Source organism: Lithobates pipiens, unplaced genomic scaffold (genome assembly GCF_037356315.1).
Source record: "Lithobates pipiens isolate NorthernLeopardFrog02 unplaced genomic scaffold, aLitPip1_a1.2 Scaffold_8, whole genome shotgun sequence".
NCBI classification, from domain to species: Eukaryota; Metazoa; Chordata; class Amphibia; order Anura; family Ranidae; genus Lithobates; species Lithobates pipiens.
Window position 1 is genome coordinate 671,590,518 of NW_027507903.1, and position 12,833 is coordinate 671,603,350.

Consider the following 12,833-nt stretch of genomic DNA (forward strand, 5'->3'; position numbering starts at 1 on the left):
ATATGTACACGTCTTGGAGGAGGATAATGCCGGTTTGAAGCAGTCTGTCTCACAGCTCCAGTCCCAACAGGAGGACTTGGAGAACAGGCAACGCCGCCAAAACCTACGCATCAGAGGAGTCCCCGAGACCGTTAGTGAGGGGGAGATTAAACCTTACCTTCTCAGCCTCTTCAATGTTGTCGCTCCTAAAATCCCGGACATTGATTGGAGATTGGATAGGGCCCACAGGTCTTTAGCCCCAAAGCCCCCAGCCGGGGCCAACCCTAGAGACATCATTGTACGCTTCCACTACTACGACAGCAAAGAAGCTCTGACTGTGGCCACCCGTAACAAGTCTCGTCTGGAATTTAAAGGGGCCAAGATACAAATTTTCAGTGACCTATCCCCCATTACCTTGGCTAAACGTCGCAGCTTCCGCCCTGTAACTGCCCATCTGCAGAATCACCAGTTTCCGTATCGCTGGGGTTTCCCCTTTCGTCTTTCGGCTACTAAAGATGGGATTCAATACTCCATGAGGGATCTTCAGGAAAGTGAAGCTTTCATACGCAGTCTGGGTTTGCCACCACTGCCTGACGAAGACCCTGTCCCGCTTCCAACGACACCCAGACCCACGGCCATCCCGACACGGATTTGGACCCCAGCTCGTCAGAGATCGCAGAAATCCTTCTCTACTCCCCAGCGGAACTTGCATCCCAGACTACCTCCTTGAAGAGAACATTTAAGTGCTGTGTTTGGTTTATCTTGGCTTCGGACCCTGTTTCGCCATGTTTGTGTTTTTTTTTTTTTTTTTTTCCCCTCTTGACAGGGGGTATTCGCACCCCTATTTACGGGTTGTGACTTTTCTTTTTGTTTTTGTTGATTGGGACTATGGTATATTGTTCACGCTGCCTATAGCTTTTTTCTGGAAGGTGGCGGGGTCCCTCTAGATGAGCAGGTACCCCTGATGTGCCTCCTTTTGTTCCGCGGCTGCGGCTGCGGACTCCTGGGTGGTTTTTACCCCCCAGGCCTTTTTGCTATTACTTATAGTTTACTTTTTTACTTTTTAGGCCTTTTTTTTGGCCTTTTTTTCATTTCTTGCCCATTTTGGCTGTTGTCTTTTTCAATCTCTAGATGCATTATTGTTGTTATTATATGTTTCTACTCGCTTTTCATTCCTAGGATACACCACGGCTCCCAGTATTTCCTTGGTTTACTCAGGTATATTTGTTTATTGTATGTTGGTTATGGGTACTTTAAGCTTCAACTACTTGGTGCACAATGGCTTTAACCACTTGAGACCCGCAATACGTCTATTGACGTCATGGGGTTCCGGTGGTTATATCTAAATGATGCCTGAGTCTACAGACATCATTTAGATATTGCCGGTTTCAGCCGGCGATTCCCTACACCATAAGAATGATCATAGCGGCTGTTCCGCCGCTTGATCGTTCTTACGGGCGGCGGGAGGGGACGCCCCCCCCCTCCTGCCGCCCTCCGGTGCTTCTACCGACTCACCGTTTCCATCGGTGAGTCGGTCACAGGATCCGCCGGCCCCAGCATTTGATCATAGAGATTTCCGGCTGACTAGATTGTCCCCGGAGTCTCTATGATCGTTCGGAGGCCGGGCGCGATGTTATGACGTCACGCCCGGCCTCCTTATTCAAATTAACGGCGCCAATCTGGCTAGGAAGCCAGGATCGTTTTTTTTTTTTTTTTTTATTCTTCCCAGCCTAGAGGTGAGATATGGGGTCTTATTGACTCCATATTTCACTGTAAATAGGTCCGAACGTGCCATATTCTTATTACAAGGGATGTTTACATTCCTTGTAATAGGAATAAAAGTCATCAATTTTTTATTTATTTTTTTTAAGTGTAAAACTAAAAAAATAAAAATAAAATTAACAATAAAAAAAAATAAAAAATTTAAGCGCCCCTGTCCCCGTGAGCTCGCACACAGAAGCGAACGCATACGTAAGTCCCGCCCACATATGAAAACAGTGTTCAAACCACACATGTGAGGTATCGCCACGAACGTTAGAGCGAGAGCAATAATTCTAGCCCTAGACCTCCTCTGTAACCCAAAACATGTAACCAGTAAAAAAATTTAAATTGTCGCCTATAGGGATTTTTAAATACCAGAGTTTGGCGCCATTCCATGAGCGCATGCAATTTTGAAGCGTGACATGTTGGGTATCTATTTACTCGGCGTATCCTCCTCTTTCACACTATGCAAAAAAATTGGGCTAACATTACTGTTTTTTTTTTTTTTTAGCATGAAACTGTTTTTTTTCAGAAAAAACGCGTTCGAAAAATTGCTGCGCAAATACCGTGTGAGATAAAAAGTTGCAATGACTGCCATTGTATTCTCTAGGGTCTTTGCTAAAAAAACATATATAATGTTTGGGGGTTCTATGTAATTGTCTAGCAAAAAAATTAGGAATTTTACATGCAGGAGAGAAATGTCAGAATTGGCCTGGGTCTCAAGTGGTTAAGGGTACTTACATACAATGTTAAAGGCTTGAACTCTATTCATAAGCGATGGTTGGCTCTGAAGGAGTTCAAGTCCTCCAACGCAGACGTGGTCCTAGTCCAGGAGACTCACTTCCGCCCAGGAGGCTCTCTTAAATTTGCTGCTAAACATTTTCCGGTTTCTTTTATGGCTTCCGATCCCTCTGGTAAAGCAGGGGTCGCGATACTGATTAAAAAAACCTGCCCGTTGCGGGTGAAGTCCTCATTCCTTGACCCTCAGGGTAGATACATTCTCCTGGACTGCGACTACTTATCCCGCTCACTTACTATAGTTAATATTTACGCCCCAAATTCGGGCCAGGTTCAGTTCCTCTCTGGGGTCTTGGATGCTCTGGGCTCCTATGCCCAGCCATTCATGATCATTGGCGGGGACTTTAATATGACCATGTCCGCTAAGAGGGACAGACAAACCCTTTTCCCAGGTAACCCCTCTTCCAAAACTGAACGTCAATCCACTGCGTTTCGCAAGCTTATTAGATCCCATCACCTGCTAGATATTTGGAGGATTAAACACCCCACACACCGCCAATTTTCTTTTTATTCCCCCCCACATAAAATGTACTCTAGATTGGATTATATTTTTGTAACGGCACCTCTACTGACGTCGGCAGTAGCCTCAGAGTTGAACCCCATGACGTGGTCGGATCATGCCTCGGTCCAGCTCGACCTTACCCTCTCCTCCTCTACACCCAGGACCTGTCATTGGAGACTTAATGACTTCCTTCTCCGGGATTCGGTCACTAAGGCTCATTTATCTCAAAGTTTAACTGACTTTTTCCGATTTAACGTGGGATCTGTGCGGGACGTATCCACCCTTTGGGAGGCGCACAAGGCCTTCTTTAGAGGAGAATGTATCTCAGCCGGCTCCCGCCTTAAGCGGGACTCGGCAGCGCAGATACTAGATATTCTTTCTCAGTTGCAAAAAGCTGAAGCTCTGCTCCTGTCCTCCCCTTCGGTGTCTCGTCTCCGCGCAGTGACCTCCCTACGCGAACGGTTAAAATCATTAGATTTGCATAGATGCTCCAAAGCCCTACTCTGGGCAAAACAGAAATTTTATGAGTTCGCTAACAAGCCTCATAGGATGTTGGTGAATAAGCTCAAACCCCGCCCATTCCACTCCTACCCCGATCTTCTTATTCAGTCGGATGGCACACCAACCTATTGCCCCTTAACAATGTCTAAAGTTTTTGGTGCTTTTTATAAGAAACTATATAACTGCCTAACCTCCGATCCCAACCACGCTTTCTCCCAAGATAACTTTAATGACTTCTGCACCTCATTGAAACTACCAGTCTTATCCTCTTCCCAGGTGAATACCCTGAACGCTGCCGTCACGCCAGAGGAATTGGCTGCGGTAGTAAAAGCTCTCCCATCCCATAAATCCCCAGGCCCAGACGGACTTCCCTATATCTATTATAAATCTTTCCTTCCGACTCTGAGCCCTCATTTGCTAAATCTTTTTTCCTCTTTACAGAAAGGTAGAGTGCCTCATTCCCAATTCCTACATGCGCACATAACGGTTATCCCGAAGCCGGGTAAATCCCCTACCCTACCGGACAATTACAGACCCATAGCCTTACTTAACTCCGATTATAAGATCTTCACCAAAATTTTAGCTAATAGACTTTCCTCGATGATTCCCGCCCTGGTCCATAATGACCAGGTGGGATTTGTCCTGGGTAGACGTGCCGGTGATAACACTAGACGCACTATCGATCTTATAGACCTGCTCGACAAGACATCCCGCCCTGCCATTATTTTGAGTTTAGACGCACAAAAAGCCTTTGATAGGCTGGGATGGCCGTACATGTTTGCCACGCTCCAGCGTTTTGGTTTTTCTGGTTCTTTCCTATCAGCCCTGCAGGCCTTGTACTCACTTCCCACGTCTCAGGTCCAATTGGCATCTTATAGATCCCCACTCTTTACGCATAGTAACGGCACTAGACAGGGATGTCCCCTATCCCCCCTGTTGTTTATATTATGCCTTGAGCCCTTGGCCGCAGCTATAAGGGAAGACTCAGATATAAGCGGGATTTCTCTTAAACTGAAGGAATATAAGTTGTCCCTTTTTGCAGATGACATCCTCCTCACCTTGACGAAACCTCAAATTTCCCTCCCCAAACTTCATACACTCCTGGATACATTCAGTAAACTCTCGGGGTATAGGGTTAACACGACTAAAACTGAAGCGCTCCCCATCCACATACCTCCTCCACTTCTGGCTTCTTTAAAGAATGACTTCCCCTACCATTGGTGCCCGGTCTCCCTTAAATACCTTGGCATTAATTTGACCGCTACATATAATTCCTTATACGAAGCTAACTTTGTCTCTCTGATAGCGGAAACACATAGTCTGCTCAGAAGCTGGTCAACTTGCCCTCTGTCCCTCCTGGGTAGGATTAATGTATTAAAAATGGCCATACTCCCTAAATTTTTGTATCTCTTTGAAACGTTACCAATTGCTATTTCCATGTCTCAGCTTCGGAATATTCAACGGGCCTTCACTAAATTTATATGGGGAAATAAAATGCACAGAATCGCCCAGACCGTGGTCTTTGCTCCGCGGTCTCATGGGGGATTGGGAGCTCCTGATATAGTGAAGTACTTTTATGTGACTCACCTTCTGCCGGCTATCTCCTGGTCGTCCTATTTCGCTACCAGTAGATGGTCGGAACTTGAAATGAGTGTCATTGGTCCTGTTCACCCTTGCTCCATGCTGTGGTCAGATCTGCCCTCCTCTATGGCTCAGTTAAGACGCATACTCCTTGGGCCGATGTTATTTACTCTATCCATATGGAAAAAATGTTATGGGAGGTACTCTCTCTCTTCTCCATGCTCACCTATGTTAAATGTCGTTTTCAATCCAGACATACCTGATAGTCTCTCCTTGAAGAATATGTACCCCTGGTTCAGTTCGGGTATCTTCCAACTTCGCCACCTAGTAAACCCGATATCTCGTAAATTTCTATCCTTTTTAGAACTTCAGAATAAGTATGATATCCCGAGCCAACTCCTATTTTCATACCTCCAATTTAAACACTATTTTCATTCCAGATCCCCTGACCTGGCTCTGGTCAATCCTACCACCTTTGAAACTTTATGTTCCCAGGGTCCTTGCCAGAAGGGCCTCATATCCGTCATATACAGCATTCTTCACAATTCTACTGCTCCCACCGCGGAGGCTCACCTACAGTGGTGTGAAAAAGTGTTTGCCCCCTTCCTCATTTCCTGTTCCTTTGCATGTTTGTCACACTTAAGTGTTTCGGAACATCAAACCAATTTAAACAATAGTCAAGGACAACACAAGTAAACACAAAATGCAATTTGTAAATGAAGGTGTTTATTATTAAAGGTGAAAAAAAATCCAAACCATCATGGCCCTGTGTGAAAAAGTGATTGCCCCCCTTGTTAAAACATACTATAACTGTGGTTGTCCACACCTGAGTTCAATTTCTCTAGCCACACCCAGGCCTGATTATTGCCACACCTGTTCACAATCAAGGCATCACTTAAATAGGAGCTGCTTGACACAGTAAGGTCCACCAGAAGATCCTTAAAAGCTACACATCATGCCGAGACCCAAAGAACTTCAGGAACCATTGAGAAAGAAAGTAATTGAGATCTATCAGTCTGGAAAGGGTTATAAAGCCATTTCCAAAGCTTTGGGAATCCAGCGAACCACAGTGAGAGCCATTATCCACAAATGGCGAAGACATGGAACAGTGGTGAACCTTCCCAGGAGTGGCTGGCCGCCCAAAATTACCCCAAGAGCGCAGCGACGACTCATCCAAGAGGTCACAAAAGACCCCACAACAACGTCCAAGAAACTGCAGGCCTCACTTGCCTCAGTTAAGGTCAGCGTTCATGCCTCCACCATCAGGAAAAGACTGGGCAAAAATGGCCTGCATGGCAGAGTTCCAAGGAGAAAACCACTGCTGAGCAAAAAGAACATCAAAGCTTGTCTCAATTTCTCCACAACACATCTTGATGATCCCCAACACTTTTGGGACAACATTCTGTGGACCGATGAGACAAAAGTGGAACTCTTTGGAAGGTGTGTGTCCAAGTATATCTGGCGTAGAAGGAACACTGCATTTCATAAAAAGAACATTATACCAACAGTAAAATATGGTGGTGGTAGTGTGATGGTCTGGGGCTGTTTTGCTGCTTCAGGACCTGGAAGACTTGCCGTGATAAAAGGAACTATGAATTCTGCTGTCTACCAAGAGATCCTGAAGGAGAATGTCCGACCATCTGTTCGTGTACTCAAGCTGAAACGAACTTGGGTTCTGCAGCAGGACAATGATCCTAAACACACCAGCAAGTCCACCACCGAATGGCTGAAGAAAAACAAAATGAAGACTTTGGAGTGGCCTAGCCAAAGTCCTGACCTGAATCCTATTGAGATGTTGTGGTATGACCTTAAAAAGGCAGTTCATGCTCGAAAACCCTCTAATGTAACTGAATTAGGACAATTCTGCAAAGATGAGTGGGCCAAAATTCCTCCAGGGCGCTGTAAAAGCCTCATTGCACGTTATCGCAAACGCTTGGTTGCAGTTGTTGCTGCTAAGGGTGGCCCAACCAGTTATTAGGTTTAGGGGGCAATCACTTTTTCACACAGGGCCATGATGGTTTGGATTTTTTTTCACCTTTAATAATAAACACCTTCATTTACAAATTGCATTTTGTGTTTACTTGTGTTGTCCTTGACTATTGTTTAAATTGGTTTGATGTTCCGAAACACTTAAGTGTGACAAACATGCAAAGGAACAGGAAATGAGGAAGGGGGCAAACAATTTTTCACACCACTGTATATATGAGGAAATGGGCCACTATTTTACAGACTCCCTTAACCCTCTCTCAATGGCAAGATGTTTGGTTGTCCACCTCCAAGGTTTCTAGGTGCGTGGAGCAGAGAGAGACAGCCTACAAGGTACTGATGTTTTGGTACAAAACTCCTGAAATGCTACACAAATATGACCCCTCTATATCTAAGATGTGCTGGAGGTGCCTACGACATGAGGGCACTCATTATCACATTTTTTGGAGTTGCCCCTTAATTGTACCTTTTTGGTCTATGGTCCAATCCCTACTCCATACCGTGTTGGGGATCACCATCCCTTTAGACCCGAGGCATTACTTGCTGGGCCTGCCTGTTGCGACGCTTTCAAAAAGCGCTAAGAAGCTGACGGCATATGTCCTCCTAGCTGCCAAGAGAGTGATACCTGCTCTTTGGTTGTCCTCCTCCCCCCCAACCCACTCTCAGTTGATTTCCGCTATTGCAAACATACGTAGAATGGAACATATGACTGCTTTGGTACAAGACTCTCTACCTAAATTTTCTAAAATATGGGACAGATGGGACAACTCTACATCGAATCCTGAGGCAACACCCCGATGTATAGACATGAGCTTCCAGGAAATTGTTCCCATGGCTCACTCCCGAGATCCTACCCCTGTGTTACCTCTATAAAATACGGTACTTGGTTTAACTATGCATCTTTATATGCAAATCCGTGGTGTATCCTGTTCCTTCCCCTTTAATGTGATATTTTAAGTTACCGACATTTCATATCCCGCCTGCGGCGGTACTTGCTGTTACAGTTGCAATATTAATTTTGATTGTATGTATCGGAAGCATATATACTTTGTTCTGTGAAAGAAATCTTTTTCTCAATAAAAATACATTTATAAAAAAAAAAAAAAAACATTATTGGGTAGTATATCGGGTACCTAGCGATATAAAAACCTGGCGGTGAACCTAAAAAAATAACTAGCTACCTAGCGACAGTAGCGACACTAATGCAGCGATCAGAAAAATGATCGCTTAGGGACAGTGGCAAAAGGGGGTGAAAGGGTTAACTAGGGGCAATCAGGATGTTAAAACCATTATTGGGTAGTATATCGGGGTACCTAGCGATATAAAAACCTGGCGGTGAACCTAAAAAAATAACTAGCTACCTAGCGACACTAGCGACACTGATGCAGCGATCAGAAAAATGATCGCTTAGTAACAGTGGCAAAAGGGGGTGAAAGGGTTAACTCTAGGGGTAATCAGGGGGTTAAATCTTTATTGGGGGGTGATAGGGGGCTACCCTGGACCTAACACTAACTGCCCTGACAGTTTTTACTTTTACAACTGACACTGAATGCATTGATCAGTAAAGAAATGATCAATGCAATCAGTGACACTGTGACTGGGGGGGGGGGGGGGGGATCGGGGGGCGATCAGGGGGCGATCGGGGGGGGGGTTTGTGTACCTATGTGTACCTATGTGTCAGTGTAGTGTTTTGGTGCACTTACTTTTAGTCTTCTCCTTGTAGTCCGGTCAAAAAGACCGCCCCGAGGAGAATGACATCACTTCCTCCTTCCTGTGTAAACAATACACAGTGGGAGGAAGTTCGTCATTGGCCAGGAGCGATCGAGAGGGGGTGGCCAGAAACCAACGGCCATCCCCTCATCACGGATCGCTCCCGGAGGGAAACGGACCACCGTATCCAGCGGGAGGGGGTCCGATCGGACCCCCCACCCGCTGGAAGGCAGGCACGTACATCTACGTGCTTGTGCCTGCCTGTGCCATTGCGATGACGTATAATGGCAATACGGCGGTCCTTAAGTGGTTAAGCACAAGATGTGTGTGTGTGAAACGCGTCGTCTACATGACCAAAGTTTGGTGTCTTTGGTGTTCTCTTTGTGAAGCAAAATAAAAGGCAATGGGAAGTTCTGGATGTGCCGCCATTTCTTTCTTCTTTCCAAGTTTCCCACTGAGGCGGCCGGGGCCAACACTCTGCAAGATGCTCCAATCAGCCTCATCTCTATACACCTTCTTTTTCTTGTATATCTCATTCACATGGGGGGAGGACCTGTGAGGCCCCCTTTTTAAAGGGGGCTTTCAGATTCCAATAAGTCATCCCCACACCCCCCCACTACCGCCGGATCAGTGATGAGGGTAAGAGGCCCTTGTCCCCATCAACAGCAGCAGATGGTAAACAAAACAAACAGTGGTTTAAAAAAAAAAAAATTGGGGGTCCACCTGAAATCCATATCAGACCCCTAGGTCTGGTATGGATTTAAAGGGAAACCCTGCACCAGTTTTTAAAAACAACAGCGTGGGGTCCCCACCAAAACCATACCAGACCCTTATCCGAGCATGTAGGCTGGCAGGCTAGGAAAGGGGGGAACAAGTGAGTGCCACCCTACTCCTGAACCATACTAGGCCACATTCCCTTAACATAGGCAAGGTTCTTTGGGGCGGGGGGGGGGCTCTGCCAGGCCAGCGCTGGGGTCTGCAGAAAAGGCGCTTATCAGAATCAAGGAGCCCCCTTTAACATGGGGGCACCCAGGACCCAGGCCCACCCCCCATGTGAATGAGTATGGGGTACATTGTACTCGTACATTATACCCGTACTCATTCACCAAAAAAAGTGAAAAAAAATAAATAAAAAGGCAGAGACAGTTTTGGCAATTCCTTTATTAAAAATAAATAAAAATAATAAATGTTCCCCAAAGTAGATCCAATACGAATCATGACGCCGCTGACCCAAAAAAAAGATAAGAAAAAAAAATAACGGTGGTCCCAACAAGAAGGTGGGTGAGCAGTAGTGAAGGGCATTCTGATTGACATTGAATCTACTTTGGGGGGCATTGTTTTTTGTTTTTAATAAAGGACTTGTCAAAAACTGCTGTATTTTTATTCACTTTTTGGGTGAATGAGTAAAGGGTACTATGTACCCTTTACTCATTCACATGCGGGGGATGGATCTGGGGACCCCCTTGTTAAAGGGAGCTTCCAGATTCCAATAAGTAACCCCTGTACCACAACAACTACTGTGCCAGGGTTGTGGGGAAGAGGTCCTTGTCCCCGTCAACATGATGACAAGGTGCTTTGGGGGAGAAGAGCCCCCCTGCCACAAAGCACCCCTCCCCCCATGTTGAAGGCAAGAATTCGCTTTTTCCCCCGTTTCTTGGCCTGCCAGGCTGCATGCTCATATAAGAGTCTGGTATGGATTTTGAGGGGGACCCCATTGCTTTTTTTTTCATTATCTTGGCGTTGGGTTCCTCCTAAAATCCATTACAGACCCAAAGGGCCTGGTATGGAGTGGGGGGACCTCACATGTTTTTTTTTTCTTCATTTCTTTTATTGCCGGCATTCTTTTGTTTACATTTCAGCTGTCAGTTGTAAATAAAAAAACGTTGACAGCTGATGAGCGATCGGTTGTTAAGGATGCGGCCGGCAATCCCACCCCACACCTTACCAACCAGCTATTCTTCACACAGAATTTGAATCTGTTGACATTTTTTTTTTGACTGATCCGGATTTGAATCGTTCTAAAAATTTGGAATTTGTTAGAAAATTAGTCAATGAAAAAAAATAATGTATCACAACTAAACAAATTAAAGGAAACAAAACTGGTAACATAACAAATCTATCCAACATAAAACACATTTTTCCATTCTGCACATGTCTAATGTGATATAGATATAAACAGTTATAGTAGAAGATTATTATATGATATAATAAGATGTAATATACTGTAGATATTGTATATACAGTTATAGAAGAAGATCCCTTAATCAGCAGAATATCACATCAATGTCACATTCAATCAGCAGAATAACCTAATATAATGGATTTTTATGAGGAGGTGAAGCACACAGATTAGTATTATTATTATTATTGTTATTAAGATGATCCGGGATGAATGTGAAATGTGTCAGAAACCATGAAATCAGGCGGAGACAGAAGTACAGTTAAATCACACTTGTTTAATAATAAAAGTAAAAAGAACAAAAGTAGTGAAAACATAGCCAAAGTTCAGTAACCGGAACGGATAGTCAGCCAAGCCAGAAGTCAGGGATCAATGTAGTGGAACAGCAAGCAGGATCTGGAGCCAGAAGGGATGTCAGCAAAGCAAGTCTTGAACAGGAATGCAGGAGATAGTCTCTGTGATGTTGTCCAAGGTGAAGGCAGAGATCCTCTGGACTGGACGGCTTAAGTAGGCAGGACTGATGAGCAGGATATCATCAACAGCTGAGTAACTTTGGAGAGAGATAGGAGCTGGCAATTAGCCGACAGCTGACAAAATGTCTTTATGTGCGATAAGAATTCTGTAAGATTATTATACCGACTGATACACGCAGGATTATTCACTGTCCTCTCTGTCTGTAGAGATTCCGGCTGCCAGGCGTAGAAAGTACTGTGTGATACTGATCCTGGGGGTCCTCCTAATATTGGCTTCCCTGATTTTGTTCATCCTCACTGGTGTCCTGTTTCGTTACTGTGAGTATTTCTATTATACTGTAAAGAAAGGACACATGTATTACCAGAATATCGGTTTAAAGTCATGGTTTTGCTGACAGACATGGATGTATTTTCTATAATGGCACCTTGGGGGGGTCAGCACCTAGGGCAGAAAGCAGTGGTGGCTGGGGGGGGGGGGAACGACACCAACACAACACCACCCCCCTTGGCAGGAGACGGATGGCCTCCATACCTTATATGTCCTGCCTGGGGTGACTCCGATCTCTCCTCCTCCTCCCTCCCCTGTCCGAGCTGGGGAGTGCTGGATGCTGGATGGCTGAGCCACTGTGGGTGAGCCAACCCTGGAGTCACAGTGGCGGCTGGTGATTCGGTCAGTCGGGCTTCCCCTGCTTCTCCTCGGGCCATGCGTCTCCTCCCTCCTCCTCCTTGGCCAATAAGATCGCTTCTCCTTTTGGCCAATCGGGAAACAAGTCTCACTACCCGATTTCTGTTTAGCTGGGAGGAGAATCAGTGTGACAAAAGTGAATATTCATTCGCTACTGTCACACAACTGGGTGGGCTCAGGGCGCAATGCTATGCGCCCCAAGCCCACCCTTTCTTTAATCCAATTAGAGCCTCTGGCTCTAATCACATGCTTAAAAAAAATCCCCCATTGGAATCCATAAGTCCGGCACCCAGAATTATGTACAGTAACATGTCTGGCTAACCTCTGCAAAGCTGTATCAACTTTGGAGTTGAAGGACAACATTTCGAATCCTCCATGCAAAAGGCTTGAAGAACCTGTTGGACCAGCTGGGCTTTCAAATTTTATCCATTATTCCTCCAACAACCCTTTGACCTCAAAGGTCAGCGGAAAGGTAGGTAACTCATTCCTAAGGAAAGGAAAATGTTTCCTCTGCTTCAAAGTAGGATCTGCCACCTTCTGTTCCCAACCAATAGCCTTTTTGATTGCTGTCACAAAAGAAAAGATCTAAAAATGTAAATGAAATGGTTCCAGCTCCCTTTGTTCTGGGCTCTGGTCTCCTTCTAAAGTATCTTGAAGCAGGGAAGGACCCTCCTAACC

The 12,833-nt window shown here is 45.3% G+C and overlaps 1 protein-coding gene across 7 annotated transcripts in view; it reads left to right on the forward strand.

The window, feature by feature from the left end:
• LOC143961945 (uncharacterized) overlaps positions 1–12,833 on the forward strand; it is a 208,777-nt gene that overhangs the window by 23,217 nt on the left and 172,727 nt on the right. For all 7 annotated transcript variants that reach the window (XM_077471283.1, XM_077471284.1, XM_077471278.1 and 4 more), the window contains one exon: positions 11,678–11,788. In XM_077471283.1, coding sequence (XP_077327409.1) covers positions 11,678–11,788 — 111 coding nt within the window. The remainder of the gene's footprint in view (positions 1–11,677; positions 11,789–12,833) is intronic.